Source organism: Rattus rattus, chromosome 1, assembly GCF_011064425.1.
Source record: "Rattus rattus isolate New Zealand chromosome 1, Rrattus_CSIRO_v1, whole genome shotgun sequence".
Classification (NCBI taxonomy): Eukaryota; Metazoa; Chordata; class Mammalia; order Rodentia; family Muridae; genus Rattus; species Rattus rattus.
Window position 1 is genome coordinate 92,631,627 of NC_046154.1, and position 26,089 is coordinate 92,657,715.

The 26,089-nt window shown below is 36.7% G+C and overlaps 1 protein-coding gene across 1 annotated transcript in view; it reads left to right on the plus strand.

Annotated features, from left to right (window-relative positions):
• Positions 1-26,089, plus strand: part of Ecpas (Ecm29 proteasome adaptor and scaffold) — a 107,923-nt gene that overhangs the window by 70,041 nt on the left and 11,793 nt on the right. Inside the window, exons 23-44 of the mRNA XM_032903622.1 lie at positions 444-545; positions 2,220-2,343; positions 3,936-4,081; positions 4,524-4,578; positions 5,446-5,560; positions 6,117-6,185; positions 7,816-7,933; positions 8,304-8,471; positions 10,250-10,329; positions 10,872-10,977; positions 12,014-12,061; positions 12,899-13,020; positions 14,530-14,680; positions 18,287-18,352; positions 19,545-19,634; positions 22,052-22,118; positions 22,778-22,869; positions 22,945-23,011; positions 23,153-23,344; positions 23,895-24,103; positions 24,727-24,770; positions 24,870-25,062. Of these exons, the coding sequence (XP_032759513.1) occupies positions 444-545; positions 2,220-2,343; positions 3,936-4,081; positions 4,524-4,578; positions 5,446-5,560; positions 6,117-6,185; positions 7,816-7,933; positions 8,304-8,471; positions 10,250-10,329; positions 10,872-10,977; positions 12,014-12,061; positions 12,899-13,020; positions 14,530-14,680; positions 18,287-18,352; positions 19,545-19,634; positions 22,052-22,118; positions 22,778-22,869; positions 22,945-23,011; positions 23,153-23,344; positions 23,895-24,103; positions 24,727-24,770; positions 24,870-25,062 (2,424 nt within the window). The remainder of the gene's footprint in view (positions 1-443; positions 546-2,219; positions 2,344-3,935; positions 4,082-4,523; positions 4,579-5,445; positions 5,561-6,116; positions 6,186-7,815; positions 7,934-8,303; positions 8,472-10,249; positions 10,330-10,871; positions 10,978-12,013; positions 12,062-12,898; positions 13,021-14,529; positions 14,681-18,286; positions 18,353-19,544; positions 19,635-22,051; positions 22,119-22,777; positions 22,870-22,944; positions 23,012-23,152; positions 23,345-23,894; positions 24,104-24,726; positions 24,771-24,869; positions 25,063-26,089) is intronic.

Sequence of the window (26,089 nt, forward strand, 5' to 3'; positions counted from 1 at the left end):
GCAATGTGCCCATGGAATATGCTATAAGTTTCTCATGTATTAAAATTAAGACTTTAAAAAGATACCATGAAATAGACATAGTTGTCTTTTCTGTGAGATAGCAGAGCACGACTTTCAGAGAGTTGATATAATTGCCTAAAGGATGCTAGGTAGTAGAGACAATTGGTTCCTGGGTTCTCTGGGCTTGTCAACCACATTTGCGATCTTGGCAGTTTACATGATAAGCCTAGGGCTTTCTTCTTAGTTTTAATTTTTGAAGATATGGGTCCTTAATGGGCTTAATTTTCTGTTTTTAATGTCTTTAATATAATCTTGTAAAACTGGGTGCTTTTGTGACAACGTAGGCATCAGTACCTGAGACAGGCTGCCATCTTGGGAGCACTGTTTTTTGAAGTAAAGTTTCTGTTTGTTTAAATTTAAAACAAGAATCTGTGCTCTTCCAGATGAAAGAACGAGCAATCCAAACATTGGGCTACTTTCCCGTTGGAGATGGGGATTTTCCCCACCAGAAACTCCTTTTACAAGGTCTGATGGATTCTGTGGAGGTATTTATATTTTTAGTTATTCAAATAAAATGTGATTTTAGTTGTTTTGTTTACTATGAGATTTTAGAATTTTGTTTTATTAGGAGGTTATTAATTTAGTGTCTATGTGTCTGTGTTAGCACTCGCATGCAGTGCTCATAGAGGCCAAAAATGGGAATTGGATCCCTTGAAACTGTAATTACAGATGGTCATTAGTTAGTGTGGGTGCTGGTGACTGAACCTGGGTTCTCAGGAAGAGTAATCAGTACTCTTAAGCACTGAACCATCTCTCCAGCCCATACTCTTGAGATTTTTTTAAAAAATTTAAACATTTGTTTCTTTATCAAATATTTAATTTTGAGTTTTAGCTTTAGGTTTTTTACTGTGTTAGACATACATAGCTCTGTAAATTGCATGTCTGGGAAAGACCTAATTGTTTTTGAGTGAACCATGATGTAGTATAAGTAGAAGAAACCACTTAGCAATCTTTGGGGAGTGGGGACTGGTTCTCTAGTTGTTCTTGAGTTGCTGATGCCTAATGTGGGGACAGAACTCTAGGTAGTGAATTGTAATGTGTCTTAGCATGACCTAATCTTTTCTCTACCACATTAAGGTGATCCTTCAGATTTCCTCATACATACTTTGTATGCCCACCTGTTTGCTCTGACCCTCTGTAAACCTTGTACTTCCATTTCAGATTATTGTTATGCTCCTTGAAATAATTTTTCTGACATTTAAACTGTTAGATTCTTTTGGAAACCTTTTCATTATGGCATCATCACACCCGACTGTACCCGGAAGGCAGGGTCTGCTTTGCTTATCGTTACACAAGTATCTAACAGTGTGGTTGCAAAGGTAGATTCTCATAAATCTTGGTAGAAGTGTGAATGGGAATGTATTTGCATAGAATCAGGAGAACACTAAAAGGAGTGTGCGATTGTGTCCAAGATGTCTGGTGTAATCTGCTTGGAGGGGAAGTTACTGCTGAGCCCTGAAGGATGAGAAAGGGGATAAATGTTAGTTGAAGATAAAAGATGTAAGGATTGAGATTACTGAGTAAGAGAACTGGTATTGAAGTTCAGGCTTAGAGTCTTTTGTTTCTCCTCTGTTGGAGAGTAAATCCAGGGCCTTGCCCATACTAAGCATACACTTCCCTGCTGAACTGCTTCCCAATTCTCATGTAATGTTTTCAGAGTGAGTTATACTAATATCATTATCATCATCAGATGCCTGATGTCTTAGTTACTTTTCAACTGCTGTGACAAAACACTACAGCTAATGTAACTTGCAGAAGAAAGTTTATTTGTGGCTTACAGTTCAGAGTGTGAGTTCATGACTCTCATGGCAGCAGGCAGGCAGGTAGGCATGGCACTGGAGTAGTAGGTTGAGAGCTCGTGTCCAGATCCACAAGTCCCAAGTTAGAGAGAGCTGACTTGGAATGGCCTAGCTCCAAAACCTACTCCCAGTGACACACTTCCTCCAACAGGGCCATGCCTCTTAATCCTTCACAAACAGTTCTACCAACTGGGAACCAAACATTCAAATATATGAGCCTACGGACTAGCCTGAGTCACTGAGTTAGTTTCAGTGTGGCAAAAGAATGAAAATAAAGCTGAGAAGTAGGGTATCAAGCAGCTCTTTTATCGAAATGGATATTTCTCTTATTTTAATGGGTTTCACTTTCCTTCCTTGTAGGCCAAGCAGATTGAACTTCAGTTCACTATTGGTGAAGCCATTACCAGTGCTGCAATAGGAACTAGTTCTGTGGCTGCCCGAGATGCCTGGCTGGTGACTGAAGAAGAATATATACCTCCTGCTGGTATCAAATACTTACCTAATTGATTTATAGTTGCTGAGTGGTTTCTTCTCTGTTAGTTGCAAAAGTAATGTTTTCCCCAAATATTGATACATGCCTTACTAATTTGGTCTGTCAAGAAGGATTAAAGAAGATTGAGCATAGCTGGGCATGGTGGTGTACGCCTTTAATCCTAGCATTCAGGAGGCAGAGGCAGGAGGATCTCTGTGAATTCAAGGCCCGCCTAGTCCATGTAACAAGTTCCAGCCAGAGCTATGTAATGAGATTCTGTTTGGGAGAAAAAAAGGAAAGATTGAACATGAAAATTAGAACTTTCTTAGACTCTTTTATCTAATTCTTTACTACATAAGGAGACTTCTCTGCCCTCTGCCAGTCCTGGAAGTATACTACAATTTAGTTACTGCATCATTTGAAAGAAAATTTTGAGCATATGTTAACAGATACTAAGATCTCAAACTAAAATGATGTATGCTTGTAATCCCAGCACTTGGGAAGCTAAAGCAGAGGACATATGGGATATATAATGAGATCAGAGCCAGTCTGGGCAACACAGTGAGACTTTATCTCATAAACAAAGCAAAACAAAGCAAAAACCAACAACAAAAGAAAAAAAGAAAACCAAAGCACTCAGCAAGTGCTGCCAAGCCATGGCCTGAGTTCTATCCCTGAACCCACATGGTGTAGAAACAACTTTGGCGAAGCTGACCTCTGACCTCCACGTGTGTGCTGTGGCATGTGCTCTCATGTATGTGCACATATGTGTACATGTACACAGAAATGTGAATAAGCCTAATGTTAACAATTAAAGGAGAAACAACAGAGCAAAACAAACAAACAAACAATCCGAAACATAGACTCAAATAATTATTTTAGTTGATTTAAATTTAGAATTGAAATACATTTTATTATTGGACCAGGATTTTTGGTTTTACTCTTTAAAGCTAAAAGAAAAGTCAGAAAGCATATGTATTTTATCTTCTTAGTTGGGAAAATTGAATAAGAATATTTTCATGGCAACAGTACTATTGTGGATTGTATCCATATTGAAAACAGTTACTGCACTTAGTCTGAAGTTAACATCTAACAGTGCAGTGTCTTCTTCATCTCTTGTTTGGTGTCTGTCATAGAGAGACTGTAAAGGAAACGGGGAAACAGTTTTTCCAGTAGTAGTAGGTAATAGTAGTAGTAGGTACCAGTGGTATTAGGCAGGATGACTGTGACTGGTAGAAGCCAAACTAGCTGGCCGAGGCTTTTGTTTGGATACATAGACAGTAAAACAATAATGGGGAGAGACAAATGTGTCACAACTTGAGGAGAAAATGAAACCCAATGATATTGTTCAGTTTTTAGCTGGAAATTTAGAAATATTTAATAAAGAAAAATTGCCGAGATTGAAGAGACTAGGATAATGTTTTTATCCAATAAAATTTGAGTAATATAAGAAGATTATTTAGCTTATGTTAGCTTCTGGACATTCTGGGTCATTTGGATTTTAACATTGGATTATTGTGTGGTTGTTGATTTAAATATGTTTTTTTTTAAAGAAAATTATATTTGGTTATTTTAATTGTAATCTTTCTTTGCTTATTCCTCAGGTGCCAAAGTGAATGATGTTGTCCCATGGGTTTTAGATGTTATTTTAAATAAACATATTATCAGCCCCAACCCACATGTGAGGCAAGCAGCCTGCATCTGGCTCCTTTCTCTTGTGAGAAAGCTAAGTACTCACGTAGAAGTGAAGGTGAGTTTCATAAAATTCATTGGATACGTGATGAACTCTGTAAGGATCCCGACGTACTTAAGAATTAAAAGCAGGAAGAAAGTAGATCAGAGTTGGAATCATTGAAAAGTAGCAGAAGTTTTGAAATAATTACCATGTGAAGCACTAAAGGATGGTGATCTGATTAATACTGGCAAGAAAATGATCTAAATGCAAAGATGTCAAGTCAGAAGGGCTAAGAATGAAAGACTCATATTGGGACAGTGGTTAGACTGAGTGCTTAGACAACCTGTGTGTGGTACAACCTAAGACAATATGGATGCCTGGAAAGTTGACTGCATAGAAAGGGTCATGACTGCCATGATCCTTAGACTCTCTGGCCTCAATGCACAATAGCAGTGAGAGTCTTATTTTCTTGGAGAGGTAGGATTTCAGTGCTCTAATGCCTGTTCTTTTCTTCCAGTCCCATCTTAAAGAAATCCAGAGTGCATTTGTTTCAGTTCTATCAGAAAACGATGGTAAGTTGTTGGTAAATATTTGATTTGTCACCTTTATTTTACTTATATTTAATTTTAAAAGTGTGAGTGAATGAATTATAACACAAAAACTTGAGCCATGTGACTAAAACAAAACTAGCCAAATGCCTTTAATTCCAGCATGTGGAGCTAAAAGGCAGGAGGGTCATGAGTTCTAGACCATCCCAAGTTATATATAGTAAGGCTCTGTCTCTACCACAGAACTGCAATAAAATTAAAAAATAATTTTTTATTATAAAGATAATTGTATTAAGGTGAAAGCCAACATTAACTACCACAGTACTATCTTCCCACTAAAGTTCTGAAGTACAGGAAATAGACATTCATTCTTTTACGCATGTTAGAACATCTACAGTTTTACATTTTTTAAATGCAGCTGAGGCCTTAACATTAGTGTTAAAGTTATTCTACTTTGGATTACTTTTTCTTTTTGATTAAAGCCAGGAGAATATGTTATATGTTAGAAATTTAAATAATAATTTTAAAAATCTTATTTAAAACACATGGACTAGTATTGCCTCTATTTTTCTAAAATTGGATATGGATGTCTTAAAATCCTAGGAGAGTATATTATCTCTAATATAAACAGTATATGTAGATATTCTGATACTGTGACTTTTATAGTGACACTAGTTCATTGGCATTTTATTAGTTTTTGGTCATGATTCTCATCTTTATTTATTGATGATGCCTTTTCCACTAACTTGATTTAGGAAAATAAGAGTACTTCTACTTTTTATATCTTTACTTTTGTAGAATTTTAGAGTGAAGAGAATACTTGAAAGAAAGTAAGTAGCCAGTAGACAAATTTCTTTTAGAATAGTATAATTTTGTCTACCTTTTTTGTAGAACTCAGCCAAGATGTCGCCTCAAAGGGGCTCGGGTTGGTTTATGACCTGGGCAGTGAGCAAGATCAACAGGAGTTGGTGTCTACACTTGTAGACACACTTAGGACTGGCAAAAGGTACAGTGCACCTCAAATTTCAGCTATGAATGCTTTGGACATTGAGAATATGATATGGAAGAAGAAGAATTCCACCTTCTGCTTACTAAGCCATTGCATATAAATGATTGCAAACGATTTAATTATCCTGGTGAATACTGTTAACTTTCAGAAAATGTCAAAATTGAATGGTCTTATGACACAGCATTGGATTAGAAAAGCATTTTAATACTTTCGGTAAAAAAAAGTTAAGATGTGATATGAAGAAACTTGAATGTCATTCATAGTCTGATGTGGATGATTACATGGAGGGAGATTGGTTTTGTAATTGCTTGCTGCTTTCTGTGACTTCCTTGAGGAAAGGGTAGTTTTTATGTGTGATACATTGGCTGTAATTAATTTGTGAAATTTTTTGTTTATATTTGATTTTAGAAAATTTGCAGTCTGGTATGAAAGAATAATTTTATATATTTTATATACTAGACACAGGTTTTATCAGTTTGTGAATGGATTGTATCCCATTGTTGTTGGTATGGAAAATTTGAAGCTAATTTAAATTCTTACTGATTTGTTTTAGAGTGAAACATGAAGTTTCTGGAGAGACAGTGGTATTTCAAGGGGGTGGCCTTGGCAAAACACCTGATGGGTAAGTGTGCTAAATCTAAACACATTGATCAACTAAGGGAGTATAGGAATGTTGTTTGCTGATGGATTAAATAAAAATGACCTGGAAAAAACCCCTACTGTCTTAGATTGGGTTTTACTAGGCTTTGAGATAGAGATTTATATGCTGCAAGTTTATTGGAGAATACCATTAGGATTGTCTTTGGGAGCAGCGAGCCAGGAGACTGCTGGTGACAGAGGGAACGTTGACCTGAAGCCATAACCTTACTAGATTCTTGAGGATCTTCAAGCTAGGATCACGTGAACCTTCATGGCTGTCTGCTTTGAGCCACAGAGCCTGGTCTTTCAGCTTCCTTCTTAGGCCTTTATGCCTGTTCAGTGAGTAATCATTTGTGACAGACTGCTCAAAGACTAAAGTTAGTTCTCAGAGACTGATACTAGGTCTAGAACTGTCTGCTTCTAGGAAACTGAGTCCTGAGTAGATATCCTACAGTGTAGAACTACATTAAATTCATCTCAATTTTTTTTTTTCTGGAGATACTTTTTGTGTTTGATTAGTCTGCTAGTTTAATATTTCAAATTAACTTTGGTGTTGTCCCTCTTTCATTATTATTATTTTAGTGTGGTTATATTATCATTTGTTTCCTCTAAGAATTGTCAGATAATTGCTGTCTTTCTGTGACATTTGGAACATGAGAACATTGCAGGTGGTTTCTCTGTCCTATGCTATTCTTTATCTTACTGTTTTCACATTCAAAGTTCTTTTTATTTGCTTGTTTTTCTAAATCTTTTCTGAGCTTTTCTCTTTGTTTTCTTCTTCCTCCTCTCAATTTTTTGGGTGGGTGAGGTCTCATTATCTTATCTTTGTTGTTCTTGAACTAGTTGGCTCAGTTGAATCCTCTGGTACAACTACAGATGTACAAACCACTTCTTTATGAATTTTAAAAAAGTGCTAATTTTTCATAAAATGATATACCTAGAGGATATTTAACATAGTGATATTTTCTAATCACTCATGGTTATGAGAGATTGCATACAACATGATGAACTTTCAAGGTGTCTCCAGAGCTACCAAGAGCTTCACTTCCGGGGAACATGCAGGCACATTTTAGGTATCGTGCTCGTGACTGTCAAGTATTAATCCGGTTTACAGTCGGAGGCTGTAAGGGCCATCATAGAAGGGAAGGAATGCGTGGTTGCAGGACTCTGCCTCCTCATCCCTTAGCAAAACAGAAATTGAGATTGGACAGGAATTGGAACTGGACTGTACCATCTCAAAGCTCACCTCTTAGTAACCTCCTTCCTCCATACAACAAAGATCCACCTCTTACAGATCCTGCTACCTTCCAAAAGAGCAGCCTGAGCTGGGAGCCAAATATTCAAACACTTGAGCCTATGGGAGGTATTTCCCAGTTAATTTGCAATAAGTAGGTATTTACCAGCAGGAAGATTCAGGAATTTTTGATAACTGAGGTGTATGACTTTTTATATTTTCCTCAACCTAGTTTTCAGTCTCCTCAGGGATTGTGGTATTAGCAACGGAGGGAAATACAGTTTAAAAGAGCCCCTGCAATATTGATGCTGAAATTTACATCAGGCCAAAGTAACTACAAAAACATTTTATTGTGTATTTCTTTTTGTTTGTTTCTAAGTCAGGGCCTCTCTACTTACAAGGAGCTTTGCTCTCTGGCGAGTGATCTCAGTCAGCCAGATCTAGTTTATAAGTTTATGAATCTGGCAAATCATCATGCAATGTGGAACTCCAGGAAAGTAAGTTGTTACTTTATTTCATTTCTTTCTTCACTTTTTGCTGGAGAACAAACTCAAGCTGTCATTGTATATATGACAAGTGCTCTACTACTGAACTTTATACCCCAGCTCTTACTGAGTTTTTAGTTTTTTACTTCAAAACCAAACTTGTTACATTAGCCATGTAGAGCGAGTTTGTGTATAGTTAATTTTGAAAATCTGTGTCTGAGAGCCAGATTACCACATTAGCCATTATTTGGTAAAGCTGGAATACTAAGTAATGTTCTATTTAGGGATAAATTTGGGAAAGAATATTTGAGGCCTTTTTGTATTTAATATGTAAACATTTGATTATGGCAGTCATGTATAAATTAACCTTTATTATTTTTAGGGTGCTGCTTTTGGTTTTAACGTAATTGCTACCAGAGCTGGAGAACAGTTGGCTCCTTTTCTGCCTCAACTAGTTCCTCGACTTTATCGTTACCAGTTTGATCCCAACCTGGGAATTCGACAGGCTATGACAAGCATTTGGAATGCATTGGTCACTGACAAATCAATGGCAAGTATCTGTGAACCTGTTTGCCGAGGAAAACACGGTAGCTTGCTTGTGGTACCACATAGGATTTAAACCAAACACCTGCTGGCCCTTTTATATTTCTTTGCTTTTCACTGCTTGTTTGCTTTTTACTTTCAGTGATGCTGTTCACTGGTTGGACAGATAGTTAAAAGAACATAGTATGTTCACACAAATGGAGTATTGTATGTTCACAAGGACCACTGATGCCATGGAGAATGAGTCTCAACCTATGCTTAAAGAGTTATTTTAGTTGGGGGAGACATACAAAAGAAATCGACAGAACCAAGGAAATATATTATTATATATATCGTGTGTGTGTGTGTGTGTGTGTGTGTGTGTGTGTGTGTGTGTGTGTGTGTGTGTGTGTGTATCATATTCCCTTGGTTCTATAATCTGGCTGTTGATTACATTCAATCCTCCTTTCAGATGTGAAGGTTTCTTGAGAACAGCCTCTAAATACTGTTGTCCTCTTAGCTTTCTTTTTACTAGCCCCTGGGCATATAAACAGTCCATTTACTGTAATGGTATTACTCAGTTCTGTACTGGCTTAGATAGGACATGTACTCCATCCATGTTTGCAAATCGAATTTCCTGCTTCATGTCTTCACTTGACTGTTCTTTACATGTACTATAAATATAACAGATCCAGTCAAAAGCTGAAAAGACAAAAGACACCTTTCCTTTGTTCTCACTGCTCATGTATTTGTCCAAGCCAGACAGCTTGATGTCACCCCCTTTTGTCTGTGTCTTATAATGCCCAGAATCCCACATCAAATTTAGCAGTAGTTCCTGTTGATTCTGCTTCTATCAAGTGTTCCTTGAATCTGCTCCAGTCCCTGATTTCTTCCTGATGAGTAGATCATCATCATCCTTTTCTTCTCTGTCCTGTGTTTAATTATCCACATAGCAGTAAAAGTGTGTTTTAAAATTACAAATTGGATTTTGGTTAAAATTCTTAAATGAATTTTTTCAGTTCATGTTTCCCCCCAGTATTGGAGTTTGTGCCCAAGCTCTTAAATGTGCTGGGCAAGTGCTCTTCCACTGACAATACTCCCCTTAAAAACACCTATTTTCATACAAGATCTCGATCTGTTTCTGGCTAGGTCTGAACCTTTGTGTTTGCCTCATCCTCTCGAATATCGTAGGTTACAGGGGTGCACAATTACTTTTAGCTTGCAGCCTACTGTTATCATTAAATTGTTATCACAAAAGCTTAGATCAAACTCACTTTCCTTCTGAGCCATTATCTAATACTTATTTTTGTACCAAGTGCAGACCAGTGAGATACCATCTTGCCACTGAAGTCCTGTGTGGTAGAGCAGTGCAGTAATGCGTTGTTGGATAGGGTTTACCTCAAGAGGGTGCTGCAGGAGCAGGGGAGAGCCAGTAGGCCAGCATTCTCTGAGTGTGGTCACTCCGAATCTCTGTGGACAAAGATTGCATGTAGAAGAGAAATGAGAGGTATTATATGTGTGCCAAGGAACAGAACTGAGACTAATAAGAAACTTTTGTGACAAGATGAGTCACAGTGGGCTTTGTGTTGTATAAAGCCCAAATAATTAGACTTCATTCTCATGCACCATGGAAAAGAATCATCTTTCTTTACATTTTTAAGTTATTGGAAAATAGTGAGAGATTTTCAGACTGAGAGATCTAGGGTCACTTTTAATTAAAAAAAAAAAAAGATCAATGTTGTTGGAAGGCAAATAATTGGATTGTTAGATTTTACAATTTTCATTTTATCCTTTTGCTTTTATTAGGTGGATAAGTATTTGAAGGAAATTCTTCAAGATTTGATTAAAAACCTTACCAGCAACATGTGGCGAGTTCGAGAATCCAGGTATCACTCGGAAACTTTGATTAGCCAGATAGAGCTGGAAAATTCCCCTTCAACTTTCTAAGGATTTTTTTTTAATATGATGCAACAAAAATTAAGTTAAAACCATCATATTTTTAGTTGAGTTCTTTAACTATTAAACTCTACTCAATTTGCTTGAGTAGTAGTAGTTTATATAAGTATGAAATTAAAAATTTGTGAATCATTTGTTAAATTGATAGACATCAAGTTGTATAATTTCATGGCTTTATATTTTAGAATGTATTTCTATATGCAGTTTGTACACATTAAATGCTTGTTATGTACTTGGTGATATCCCAGACATTAAGAGCACATAGGTGAGTTAAGAGTGATGTATTGGTGTATCATTTAAACGGATAGATTTGATATATTTGAGGTAATACTAGAATAATCATGATTGTCTTAGGGTGAGAGGTTAGGACTAGAAGTATAGGTAGGAGTCTGTTATTGTTCAGTATGACTGTTTGATAGTAAAATATTGGACTTGCTTGATCATATATTTGAAATCAAGTTTTTATTTTCAGCTGTTTAGCTCTGAATGATTTATTGAGAGGAAGACCTTTAGATGACGTCATTGACAAACTTCCAGAAATGTGGGAAACACTTTTTAGAGTACAAGATGATATTAAGGTATTAGAGAAATAAATCTACGTTTAATTATATTCATACATATTTTTAAAGTGGAATCATTAAAATATACTATAGCTTTTTAAAATGTATTTCAAAATTCCCTATCTAGATAATTTTGGGACACTGTTTTATTTCTAAATTTCAGCTTTCATGTATATGTCAAGTTAAAAGTTTGGATTATCTTTATTTGGGTCTAAACTGAACTGACTTAAAGTGATGGCTACAGCCTGCCTTTTTCAATAGAAATTTCACGATGATGTTGGATTAGGAGCAAATCCCCATTATGAAGTAATTCATAATGACTAAAGTTTCAAAGTTTAGGCATTTCTAAATACTGTGATTAATGCCAAAGTATCTCAGTTTCCTAGGGTACCTCACTTGCTTCCCGGGATCACTGTAAAAGTGTTTAGGTGATTATTTTGAAAGGGAAATATCTTAGCTATTTTGGAGATTGTTATTTTATCATAGATGGATGCTGTTGTCGCGGTCCTATGACCAAGGCAGTCTGTCAAGGTCAGATTCTGGGTAGAAGAAAACATTTACTTGAGATAAAGAACAAAGAGAAGGAGGAAGAATCTGAGGCCTGGTAATCCCCTTCAAAGGCTTGCTCTCAGTGATCTAGACTTTCTTCCCCTATTACTAAGACTGTAGTAGTGCCTTTCCTGGGACCCAGCCGCTAGCTTGTTATCTTTTCAAGATAAGCAACTAAAGTTGGATCTATACTAAAGGATCGAAAGCTGGACTAAGTTTGAAGCTATTTTGACAATAGCTTAAAATTAGTTAGACGACTAAGCTTGTCTGTCTTGTTGCTTTATTCATCAGGAAATTTTTTGACCAATAGCTATATTTTTTACATGGTCAAAAATAGATCAAATATATATGTTCTTTAATGGGCTAAGAGTCTAACAGAACAACATATATCTAAACCCGTTATTGAAGATTATGCTTTGCTATTTCATATTCAGATCTAATTAGAGAATGGATGAGAATGAGTGCTGTCTAGTACGGATAATGGCAGGCTTTTTCCATTTTGTAGGAGTCTGTACGGAAGGCAGCAGAGCTAGCTCTGAAAACTCTGAGCAAGGTGAGAATACTCATCTCACGGTGGGGTACAGGAGGGTGGGGTTCGGTTCACCATAGACTGGACAGTGCTTTTTTTTTTTTTTTTTTTGTCATATGAAGTAGTGTTTCCTTGTAATTGGCTTCTTGTGTAGTTTACTACTTTTAATAGCGAATAAGAGAGTGGGGTCTCAATATACTATGTTTAGTGTATATATGTAGTGTACCTTGAAAGCCTTTTACTTTTGGCTCTTTAAATGGTGAACATCTGCAGGACTCCATGAGAGATGTGTGTTTGCTTTGACCCTGAAGAACACATGGCTCACTTAAATGAAGCCTTTCCCAAATTAAGAGGGTGACAAGCTTTTTGAAACTAAATAGTCTGCCCCTTGGACTTAATTTTGTAATTTACACTCTAATTGCCTAAGCTTTATCCTCTATCACATTACTGAGTAGTAAAGAGTACATTTTAAATCCTGATGCCTTTCATGTCTAGGCTTGTGTTCTTTACCACAATGTTGTCCTGCAACCTGCAGTGGTGAAAATGGTTACACACAAGCACTTTAAAAAAGTGCTCTCTCAAACATTTTTCATCATATTTTTAGCTCCTTTGTTTCTCACTATACAAATTAGAAAGTCAAAACTTAAAGAATAGACTATATTATCAGATTTTCTGTTTAGATAGAGCAGTCCTCTAGGACTCAGTACTGGTCATTCCTCTATTTCCCTACAGCCCCCACAGTGGCATAGAAAGTAGACTCAGTTTTTATTCTCAATAGTGACATAAAAAACACTTTGTCAGAGAAATGCTTTAATAGTTGTGAGGCCAGCTTCACTAATGTCCCTGCTCTTTGTATGTGAGGTTTGTGTGAAAATGTGTGACCCTGCCAAAGGAGCAGCTGGCCAGAGAACCATTGCTGTCCTCCTGCCCTGCCTTCTGGACAAAGGAATGATGAGTCCTGTGACGGAAGTCCGAGCCCTCAGGTGTGGTTTGGTTGAAGTGAATGTACTGGAATTAACTTAGCTTCTAGCCAGTCTTAGAATATGTGTTTTCTTGAATGTTAGATCACTAAAAATTTGAAAATGGATGGAGAGAATCCATTGAGGTAACTTAAGCCTTTGTGAAAAGATGTGGGCCAGAGTATTGTTATAGCCGTACCTCCCGGGGACCTTGATTTTGACTACTATTCTGAGTTGCATATATTCTATTGGCATTGGCCCTTTTCCTTAGCAAGCACATATCTTCCTGTTATGCCACAGGTCTTGAGGGGCTTGCTTGTTGAGCATAACTTACTCTCCTTGGTAAACTAGTCTATATGGTGATGGTTAATGGCTTCTAAGTCTACCAGCTAAAAGGCAAATGTGGAACTTAGTGATGGTTCAGGCTTTCCAAACTTGAGCCCAGTCATGACTCTAATAGGGTAAAATGTCTCAAGAAGATGTGCATCCTGATGTAGTGGGATAGGATATATTCAGTCTTGCTTAAGAAAGAGCCTTGTCTGGTTTCAGAGGCAGAGTCCACTTATATTAGATATATACATATAGTAGCCTAGCCTGGTCTCAAACTAGTGATTCTCTGGCCTCATACATCATATTTTTAAAATAATTGAACCTTTACTTGTTTTAGTCTACACATATGTGTAGGGGATATGTTAAATAACACAATTTGAATGGAATAAGTGAGGTTAAATGAGAAAACAAGAGAAAGATCTGGACTGGTAAAGTTTCAAGAATCAAGCTGGGTATGATGGCACATGCCTTTAATTCCACTACTTGTGCATAGAGGCTTTTAGATATCTGTGAGTTCAAAACCAGCCTGGTCTAGATAGCAGGTTCCAGGTTAGCCAATGTTGAATAGAGTGAAACCTTGTCTGAAAAAAAAAAAAAAAAAAAGAAAAAGAAAAAGAGGAAAAAAAAAAAAAAAAAGAGGAAAAAGAAAAGAAGAAAAAAGGGGGGGAGGGGGGGAGAGAGGAAGAGAAAGAGAGAGAGAGAGAGAGAGAGAGAGAGAGAGAGAGAGAGAGAGAGAGAGAGAAAGCTAGTTTGAGAATGGTAATGGATAGACTTTGAACTCTGAGTTTGGATTCCAACAAACTCATTTTTTTTCACTCCTCTATGTGTTATGTGTGCTTGCTTAAAAATATCCATAATTGCCAGATGGTGGTAGTGCATGCCTTTATTCGCAGTGCTTGCGAGGCAGAGGCAACCAGATCTCTATGACTTCGAAGCCAGTCTACAGAGCGAGTTTCAGGACAGGCTATTTAGAGAAACCCTGTCTCAAATAAAACATTGCAAAATAAATCTGTAATTTTTTTAAGTGCCAAGAGATGAGAGAACCTGGGTCCAGTCATAATCAGAAACCCCACTTTTCAGTTGCCAGGATTAGGCTTTGAACCATGAGTGTATACCTGAATGCAAGTGCAGATCATCCTCATGATTAGGTTGTAGGCCTTCTTATTTGTGAAGGGATTCAGACAATGTTTTCTGTGTGTCTAGCATTAACACTCTTGTGAAGATAAGCAAAAGTGCAGGAGCCATGTTGAAACCACACGCACCCAAACTCATACCAGCACTCCTAGAGTCCTTAAGTGTGCTGGAGCCTCAAGTTCTCAATTATTTGAGTCTCCGGGCTACGGAACAAGAAAAGGTAGGTTGATAGCAGGAGGTGTATTTGTAAGTATTGCTAAGGTATGATCACTGTTAAGATTTGTTCAGTGCCCATAAATAAATACTCTATGCAGTGGATTTTCTTTGTTTTTTAGATTTTTTTAAAGGGGGAAGGTCCTGTTCAGCATATATATTTGTTAATCAGATAAAAATCAACAACTTAACAAAATTTTAACAGTCTAAAAATTATTTTTATACTTTTTATGGCTGGATATATATCTAACCATTTACAAAATGTCTAAGTAAAAATTTATTTGTAGACTTTGATCTAAAGTTGCTCTGCTTTGTCTTTGATACAACCTTTGAAAAATAACTATCAGAGTCATTTATTGAGGAAAAATTAAATCAACCTGGAAGGGTAGGAAGCAATCCCCTATAGTCTCCTCTATGAACAGTTTCCTGGGGGATTTTAAAAATTCTTTCATACTTATAAGTCAAAAAAGCCCCAGATAATCCAATTTAAAAGCAAAATCAGACTTGAGGATCTTTTCAAAATCTGTCGATTGCCATTTTGTCCTATTAGTCTTTTCCTTACAGAAGCTTTTCAGTTTCAAGGTTCCGTTTATCAATTGTTGATCTTCGAACCTGAGCCATTAGTATTCCGTTCAAGCAGTTTTCCCGTACCAATGTGTTCAAGGCTCTTTCCCACTCTCTCTTCTGTTAGATTCAGTGTATTTGGTTTTGTGTTGAGGTCCTTGATCCACTTGGACTTGAGCTGTGTGCAGAGTAATAAACATGGATCAAATTGCATTCTTCTACATGAAGACCAGCACCATTTGTCAGAGAAGCTTTCTTTCTTCCATTGTATGGTTTTGGCTTCTCTGTCAAAGATCAAGTGTTTATAGGTATGTGGGTTTATTTCTGGATCTTTGATTCTATTCCATTGATCAACCTGTCTGTTTTTATCACTATTTTTCTGTAGTACAGCTTGAGGTCAGGGATGATGATTCCCCCAGAAGTTTTTTTATTGTCGAGAATTGTTTTGACAATTCTGGGTTTTTGTTTTTTTCCATCTGAAGTTGAGAATTGCTCTTTCCACGTCTGTGAAGAATTGTGTTGCAATTTTGATAGGAATTGCATTGAATCTGTAGATTTCTTTTGGTAAAATGACCATTTTCATTATGTTAACCCTACTGACCAATGTTCATGGGAGGTCTCTCCATCTTCTGAGGTCTTCTTCAATAATTTTTGTTCTTCAGGGACTTGAGGTTCTTGTCATACAGATCTTTCACTTGCTTGGTTAGAGTCACACCAGATGCTTTGTATTATTTGTGGCTATTGTGAAGGGTGTTGTTTTCCTAATTGCTTTCTCAGCCTGATTATCATATGTATAAAAGAAGGCCACTGATTTCTTTCAGTTAATTTATATCCAGCCACTTTACTGAAGTTGTTTATCAGTTGTAGAAGTTCTCTGGTAGAATTTTGGGGGTAGCTTATATATACTATCATATCATCTGCAAAGAGTGATATTTTGACTTCCTTTCCAATTTGTATCCTCTTGCTCTCCATTTGTTGTCTAATTGTTCTGGCTAGAACTTCGAGTACTACATTAAATACACAGGGAGAAAGTGGGCAGCCTTGACTTACCCGTGATTTTAGTAGGATTGCTTCAAGTTTTTCTCCATTTAATTTGCTGTTGGCTGTTGGTTTGCTGTACATTTCTTTTATTATGTTTTGGTATGTGCCTTGAATTCCTCGTTTCTCATGAAGGGGTTTGGATTTTGTCAAAAGCTTTTTGATCACCTAATGAGATGATCATGTGGTTTTTTTTTTCTTTTATTTATATAGTAGATTACACTGATGGATTTTCATATATTGAACCATCCCTGCATCCCTGGGATGAAACCTACTTGATTGTGGTGGAATGGTGTTTTTGATGTATTTTTGGATTTAGTTTATGAGAATTTTATTGAGTATTTTTGCATCGCTGTTCATAAGTGAAATTGGTCTGAAGTTCTCTTTCTTTATTAGGTCTTTGTGTGGATTAGGTATCAAAGTAACTATGGCCTCATAGAATGAATTAGGTAGTTGTCCTTCTGTTTCTATTTTGTTAGAATAGTTTGATTATTCTGTAATTGCATTTTTAATTTACTGGGGTGTAAAGTCTATGTATGTTTTATTTCATTCTTTTTAATTCATTCATACTAAAGTCAGGTGATTACATTTTGTACGGAGGTTTTACAAAAGTAAAGGCTATAAACCCCTTTTTTCTCTATCTTTGATAATAGTGAGTAATTGAATATAATTGCATTGAATTGAATATAATTGAATAACATCAGTTTTATTTTGAATGTCTCTTTTATATATGCTGTCCATTATCTTTTTATACTCTCTTAGTTCTAGCCTGCTCATCCCCTCCCACCTGCCCAAACCGAGACCTTTTGTTTGGAACACCATATCTACTGAGCTAAATTCCTAACTCTTGGATCTAAAGAGATATCATAGCAATTAGCTACTCTTATAGAGGCCTGGAGTTCGATTCTTCGCACTCACATTAGACATTTTATACCTTTCTGTAACTGGCATTTGTGAGCATACAGTTATTTGCACATGCCTTACCTTTATACTTTATGACTCTTGTTAGCCATTTATATATTTCTCTGAATTTTGTTTCTATTCTGTACCTAGTTATTTTTTATATTTATGTTTTGTTTATTGGGATGATTTTATATATATTTTATATATATAATATATATAACATGTAGTGTCAGTGTTTTCTCTCATTTCACTATTTGATTATTAATTTGCATAATCTTCTCTTATAGATTACTCTTAATAATGTTTGTTGTTTCTTCTTCTTTTTTTTCTTTTCTTTTTTACGGAGCTGGGGACCGAACCCAGGGCCTTGCGCTTGCTAGGCAAGCGCTCTACCACTGAGCTAAATCCCCAACCCCGTTGTTTATTCTTTATTGAGCACTCTTTCCTGTTTCAGTAGATTTGCCACCTCCTATAAAATATTTACTAGTATTAAAAATTAGGGAACATAAATTCTATATCTTTTTGCAAACCTCAGCAAATCACTTTTACATGCCTAACTCTCTGGATAGTAATAACCTTTCCATTAGTGTAGTTTTGATCAATATAGCATTGTAAATATGAATCCACATAATAAAATTAAAGAATTAAATGGATTATACAAATATATACACTATTTTGGTGGGTTCTTTTTAGACAGTGTTTTAAACATTATGTTGTAATTCAGTGTATTATCTTTTTAAGTGACTAGAGAACCTGAGACTTATGAAGGTTGAATGACTTGCTTAGAGCCATGGTATCTTTGTTAATAAATACATCATTACTTAATTTCTGGTAGTAGAAGGGATTGATCCTGGCACCTTGTTCGTGTTAAGCTACTAGTGAGGTGCACTACCAGCCCTCAGATTTCGTTTATTTTTAACTGTTGTCTGAATTGGGATATGCTAATTTTACAGTTAAGTGAGCTCAGAAGAAATTAGAATTAGTCTGTCATCTGGTTTCCATATTGATTGTTTACTTAAAGACCTTTAGAAATAAGACCCTTTAGTGTTTGTATGGTTAATTCCTAATTAGTTGAATATCCTGAGTATCTTGAGTTTCTGCTCTTCAGGATGCAATGGACAGTGCTCGGCTCAGTGCTGCCAAATCCTCCCCCATGATGGAGACAATCAACATGGTGAGTTCCAAACACAACTGAAAATATGGTTCTCCAAAGACCTAATGCTGTGTACCATGACACAAACCTAAGGGGATTTATTGATAAAATACTATGACTGCAATTGTTTCTTTCAAAATTCTTAAGGATTTGACCAGCATACAAAAATTTTGCTTATTTATAGACATTTTTCTTAACTACTAATAAAAGTAAATTGTCTGAATAGCAAAATTTGTCAAATTTCGTGTTACATGGAAAACTGCATATTAGGAGATCTATCTATAACTTGTATCTATTTTTGGTCTACTTATTTTAGTCAGGTTCAGTGATGTGTTATTTTTTTATCATCATTAATTATTTTTATTATTATCATTGTCGTTGTCATTGCTCTCTTGCCTACCTCTGTTGGAGAAATTTCTTTGGAAAAGAAAGGTGTAAGATGAGAGGCATTTTAATGAAATAGACAGCATAGAAGGTGGACAGGAACTGAGCGATAATGTTAGAAACGTGGAGTGAAGAGTTCGTGGCACTGGGAGGCTCTGAGAGCCTTGGCAGAGTCACCTTCTGGGCATTTCCTGTAGTGATTATTAAGAGCTTGCAAGCTACCAGAAATTGATTGCTAAGCAGATCATAAATGGGACAAAAGTCAGGTTTTAGTGTCTACTGGGGACTGCCGCCAATATTCTAAGAACCTTATGTTTAGTTTTATTATTGGAGCAAATGAGAGGAATATTTAGCAAACATCATTTATTTGGAAATATTTATAAGTAATGAAGTGTGTGCTTGTATTTTAAAAAATATAACAAGCTATGATAAATCATCTAAGAATCTGACTTATTTGGGGTCTAGTAGGCTAGCCCCAGTATGGAAGGTCAGTTGTAATCTAGGCATTTTACATTTGATATAGATTGATAGAGAGGGATTGAAGAGAGGTAATCATTTATTTCCTTTTAGTAAATTCATGCTTTTCATTATTTTGTTTTTCAATTTAATAGTTGTTTCTAATTTAATGTCAAACCATTAGTTAGTGAATTTTCTGTTTGTAGTACTGTAGTAGTTTAATTTTTCCAGAGCAAAATCAAACCAGTGATTTTTCAACTTAGTATTAAAACTAGTAGGTGCATATTTTGACAGACATAGTTTTTAAGTAAAGATATGGTACTGACTTAATTATCTGCTTAGGCTTACTTTTATATTTACTCTCTTTTCAAAGTGCCTGCAGTATCTCGATGTTTCGGTGCTAGGTGAGCTAGTTCCTAGATTATGTGAGCTGATCAGAAGTGGTGTAGGTCTTGGGACAAAGGTAAGATTTGTGTGTGCATGTGTGTGTGTGTGTGTGTGTGTGTGTGTGTGTGTGTGTGGGTGCGTGTGTGTGTGCGTGTGTGTGTGTGTGTTGGCGGTATGTGTGTGTTTTGCACATGCACGTGGAGGCCAAATGTATCTTTATTTTTATCTTTTTGGGTATCTTTCACTATTGCTTTCCACATTATCTTTTGAGAGTGAGTCTATCGCTGAACCAGGTGCTCACTGACTGCCTAGGCTGGCTGCCAGTGAGCTCAGTGGATCTAGCTCTCCCTGCCCTCACAGTTCTTAACATTACAGATATGAACCCAGGTTTTTTTTTTTTTTTAATTTATTTATTTATTTATTTATTTTTTATTAACTTGAATATTTTTATATACATTTAAAGTGTTATTCCCTTTCCCGGTTTCGGGCAAACATCCCTTCCTCCCCCCCTTCCTTATGGGTGTTCCTCCCCACCTCCCCCCATTGCTGCCCTCCCCCACAGTTTAGTTCACTGGGGTTCATTCTTAGCAGGACCCAGGGCTTCCCCTTCCACTGGTGCTCTTACTAGGATATTCATTGCTACCAATGAGGTCAGAGTCCAGGGTCAGTCCATGTATAGTCTTTAGGTAGTGGCTTAGTCCCTGGAAGCTCTGGTGGCTTGGCATTGTTGTACATATAGGGTCTCGAGCCCCTTCAAGCTCTTCCAGTTCTTTCTCTGATTCCTTCAACGGGGGTCCTATTCTCAGTTCAGAGGTTTGCTGCTGACATTCGCCTCTGTATTTGCTGTATTCTGGCTGTGTCTCTCAGGAGCGATCTACACTTCTGCACTTCTTTGCTTCATCCATCTTGTCTAATTGGGTGGCTGTATATATATGGGCCACATGTGGGGCAGGCTCTGAATGGATGTTCCTTCAGTCTCTGTTTTAATCTTTGCCTCTCTCTTCCCTGCCAAGGTGAACCCAGGTTTTTATGTTGATGCTAATGTGATCTTAGGTCCTCATGGTCCTCATAGTAGGTTCTTCACCTACTGAGCCATCTTCCCAGGTCACAGAAGTATATTTTTATAAGAGCAAATATGTGTTTGTGATAATTGTTTTAAACAACAAAAAAATGACCATCGTGTTTAAAAATTAATGTTTCTGTAAAACATAATCCACATTAAGTATTTTGTTTCTCTGGTTACATGAGTAACTTAAAATGTGTAACTGATTCGAAAGTATGTATTTATTTAAGATAAGGCCTCTTATAGTTTAGTGTAGTCTCACGCTTACTATGCAGTGAGGATGGCTTTGAACTTTGATACTTCTGCCTATTTTTCCTAGTGCAGTGATTACAAGTATCATGTTGTATACTGTCGTGCTTACATGTTTCAGACTCTGTCTTGTTTTTAGTATAGTCTTTTATGGTTACCATGTAAGTGCTCTTGAATTTTCTGTTATTACCAGTTAATGGAGAAGCTCACTTATCTGTTAGAGGAGTAATCATTTTAGATAGTAATTAGAAGTTTTCATGAAAGGTTTAATAGATGTTTGGGTAGAAAAATACCTTTTGTTTGTTTGTTTGAGAATCTTAAAAAGGTCAGATACTCCCTTTATCTGTTTAACTTTTCCTATTGTTAAATTTTTTTTGTTGTTTTAGACTAAATCTCATGGTGTCCCCACACTGCCTTCTTGCATCATAGTGCTGGGATTGTGCGTGTCACGGGATTCAGCCTTGCCTCCTTTTAGATGAAATAGATAACTCATTTCTTCATCTGAAAAATTAATACTTGAGTTCCAATTAACATATAAATCAGGAGAAAGTTAAAAATGCCAGCACTTTTTACCTTGCAGAGAAAACGGCTGTTCATGTCTCTGAGTGTTTCCCTCCTGTGTGTTTTCCGCATGCATGTCTTCTGCTTTATCTTCTCTAGAGGGTACACGATGCTCTGTTTATAACGGTGCATCATTTATTTCAGTCAAATAGGCAGCATCTGATTTTTCAGAATTTAAAGAGCTATTAAATACAGTACCTTTTTTTCTCTTTGTACATATAAAAACTGTTTTCTTAGGGATTTCTGGTCATGGAGTTGTTAATGCAGTTGTTTGTAATAACACGTGTTATTTCCAAAGTTATACTTGTCTTCTTATTCACACTTTAAGTTCTTACTCTTTTTTTTTTTCTTTTCTTTTTTTCGGAGCTGGGGACCGAACCCAGGGCCTTGGGCTTGCTAGGCAAGTGCTCTACCACTGAGCTAAATCCCCAACCCCAAGTTCTTACTCCTAAAATAATAATGTGTGTAATGATTTTAAAATGTTTTCCTTTTTCTATATTGAATCTCAGAGGGCTATTAGACTGTGTATGTTTTACCTTTAAATTATTGGTGCCTAAAGGAAGTAGTTTGATAGTGCATAGAGACAACAAACTTAGACCTTTGTTTTGGTGACCTTAAAGGGAGGCTGTGCCAGTGTCATCGTGTCTTTAACTACACAGTGTCCCCAGGACCTGACACCTTACTCAGGTGAGTTTTTCATATGTAGGGGGTACTGCTTCATGACTGTGTTTATTTCAGAGGGTTTTTTCTTTGTTTCATTTTGCTTTTGTTGTTTTTTTTTTTTTGAGACATGGTTTTTCTGTGTAGCTCTGACTGTCCTGCAAACTCTCTGTAGACCAGGCTGGCTTTGATCTCAGAGACCTGTCTGCTTTTGCCTTCTGAATGTTGGCATTAAAAGGCATGCACTACCACTGCGTGGCTATTTCAAAGTTTTAAAAGGAAAATTACTGGGTCATGTTTGTGTGCTTTGCATCCACTTAACCTCTGACCCAACCATTCTGTAAGCAAACTTTTATTGTCTCACAGTTAAGTTTGTCAGTAGCATAAGGATATAAAAGTATCTTTCATTCTGCAGAACGTTTTAATCGTTCAAAGCTAATTTTACATGAGTGCTTTTTTTTCTTCCTCGTCTAGATAGGCTTCTAGGTGAGATTCTATATCTACCTCTCATTTTTGTACCTTTTTTACGATATTCTGGACAGAAGTTAATTTTTAGTTTTGAATCAAATGAGATTAAGAAAGTAGGTAGTACACATAATATTTAAAAGACCTAAACTTCTATGTAGTAAACCTGATTAACAATATTTAGCCAACCACATAATTGACTGTTTTTATTATTTCTGTAGGTAAACTTATGAGTGCTTTGCTTAGTGGTCTGACAGATCGGAACAGTGTAATTCAGAAATCCTGTGCATTTGCCATGGGCCATTTAGTTCGGGTGAGTTGACTTTCATTCAGTTAAGCACAAGTCTGGTAATTCTATAGAGAAGTGATGAGAAGTGTTTGTTTTCAGACTTCACGGGATAGCAGCACTGAAAAACTGCTACAGAAGCTCACTGCCTGGTACATGGAGAAGGAAGGTACTTTTGTTAGTCATTCTAAATCTAGATATTAGCCAAATAAGCTGTATACTGTTTTGGTGGAAACATTTAAATTGCTTTATCTAGCTCACTTACCCTGAAAAATAGTTAAATAGCAAAATTTTGGTTTCTTTTCTTTAGAACCTATCTATAAGACCTCTTGTGCTTTGACAATTCATGCAATTGGAAGATACAGCCCTGATGTATTGAAGAACCATGCTAAAGAAGTTCTGCCCTTAGCATTTTTAGGCATGCATGAAATTGCTGATGAGGAGAAATCTGAAAAAGAAGAGTGTAATATGTGGACTGAAGTGTGGCAGGAAAATGTACCTGGTTAGTAAATGAGGTTGCAAAATAAACGTGTTTCCTATGAATACAGCTGGAATTTTTGACTCACATTGTCTGATCATAACTCTCCCAAGAAGTTCAGCAACATATATCACATTTTGAGCACATCCTGATTTATTTCTAAGTTTGCAAAGTGCCACTCAGAGTTCTTCTCTTTGACTTGCTACTTTTTGTGTGAGAGAGAATATAAACAGTATAAAGCAAGGGAGAGCTTTGTGTAGGTTAGCGGAGTGTAATGTGATCTTGTGTTGCCTTAGGGTGTTACTGTAGAGTTGTGTTTTAACCTCGATACACATTGTGATGATGACCTTTTAGAGTAACATTCCTGGCAGTGTGTCCAAGCTCATGAATTCCTACTGTTAAAGAAGCCATACTACCCACTGTCTCTCCAGTTAGCAGGTGGTATGCTTTATCAGCTGACAGTCACTGCTTTAAATGAATGACACTGACTTACTCACAGTTAAAAATTATCTTTTAAAAATTTTCTTGTCACTTAAGTGTTACAACTTCTCTTTCTTTTTCTTTTTAAATGTAGGTTCCTTTGGAGGTATTCGATTGTACCTACAGGAATTGATTACTATTACCCAGAAGGCTTTACAATCACAGTCTTGGAAAATGAAAGCCCAGGGTGCAATTGCTATGGCATCAATTGCAAAACAAACAAGCTCTCTTGTACCTCCTTATCTGGGGATGATACTGAGTGCATTGGTACAAGGCCTGGCTGGAAGAACATGGGCAGGAAAGGTAAAGGAATTCATGCTAAAGAATTGGGACTGGATCTTCCTGTAGAATAGGAATCTGATTTTCTGTGACTTTGGATTATTTTTGCAGCTAAATTTTCTAGCTAGAGGAAGACTGCCTAATTATCTATGGAATTTTATTTCAAAGTATGCCCCATATGTTCTTGATCTTGAATAAAGCATAGTAATACTGGAGATTGATCTATTTTTACATATTGAGCTTTCCAAGTTACCTCTTAAACGGTTACCATTTTGTGCCCACTGACCTTCAGTAGAGTCAGAACTGGTCGTATGTGAAACTGAGTGCACTGAACTGCTTTGGATCCTGACATCTTTGAGAGTTGGGAACTCTCAAGGGCTATAGAGAAGTGTGTATAGTGAGCATTCTATGGGGCATACATTCTATGGGGCAGTTTATGTACTCTGTTTCATAAAGGCCACTATTGGCCACCATAGTATTGTGGACATAGTACTGAATAGCCTGTAATCTTGATTACTAGTTCTTGGGCCTTTATGAATTAGAGATTCATGTGCACAGTGCATTAAAGGTGAGATAAATGTTACTTTTGTTGTTCTGAGAATGTAACGTGTGGGTTTAATAGTTTTCTTTCATCTTTAACGTATCAGGAAGAACTATTGAAAGCCATTGCCTGTGTAGTGACGGCTTCCAGGTAAATCTTCTTTTAATGAACTTATCATTTCCTAAAATGAAACTTAAAGTTGTAGCTTTCCTAACTACGCTGATGTTTTTGATTGAATCCTATATATAGTACAGAGTTGGAAAAGTCTGTGCCCAATCAACCCACCACAAATGAAATTCTTCAGGCTGTCCTGAAGGAGTGTTGCAAAGAGAATCTGAAATATAAGATTGTTGCAATCAGCTGTGCAGCTGATGTTCTGAAAGCCACCAAAGAAGACAGGTTCCAGGAGTTTTCGGACATTGTCATGCCCCTCATCAAGAAGGTAATGGCTGCCCATGTCATCTCTCAGCTTTTCATCCATCCTGGCTGTATGTTTTTGTTAGGTGGGACAAGGTTAGCTGCAAAATAGCAGAAAAATCCCAAAGTATTAAGGCTTCAAACAAGATGGAAGTTTGTTTCTCACTTGCTAGATGGAAGCCCCATAAATTCTTGAGGGATCCCCTTCTTACACATTACTCTCACGCTCTGTGGTTTATCTGGGTCCCAGGAGATGACAGAATAGATGAAGTACGGTCATAGTGAGCTCATAATTTCTCTCAAGAAAAGTTTTGTAAATGGAAACATCATGTTGATTCATGTTCCACCAGCCAGCACTTCATCACATAGCCCCCATTGGCAGCAGCTGAGGTTGGGAAAGGTAATTTTCCATGTGAACATCTAGTCTCTGCCTGTTGGAGGAGGATGAGAGTACCTATATAGTGAGCAGCTTCTACCTTTCCCTCGCTAGCGTGTGCACATGCCAAGTAGTTATTCAGTATAAACACAAGGAATACTGTGTGTTGTATAGTTTACCTCTGCATTGTCCTGGGGAAATTTTTGGTTAGAAAAAGATGACCTGCTTAATTTGGAAACCAATGTTTCAAAAAAATTTTTTTTTTTTAATAAATTGGGCATCATAAGGAAAGAAGGATGTCATTGGTTTCTTTACTTGTTTTGGTTTTCTGAGACAGACTCATTTATTTTACTGTAGTGCTGGCTGTCCTGGAACCCACCATGTGGTTATGTATACCAGGCTGGCCTCAAACGCACAGAGATCCATCTGCCTCTGCATCCCAAATGCTGGGATTAAGACATGTGCCATCATGCCTATTTATTTTTAAAGCATGAAATATTTTAAATATTCTTATGTCTTATGTTGCCCCTATTTCATATATTTGTTTTCTTTCAGTAATAAGGCTGCCTTGGTTATTTCTCTGATAATGTGTGGGTCTTGGAGGCATATTTTAAGTGGATTATATTGCCTATAAATTGATTGAATTACTTCTGGTCTTTTTACCAGTTTATCAAGT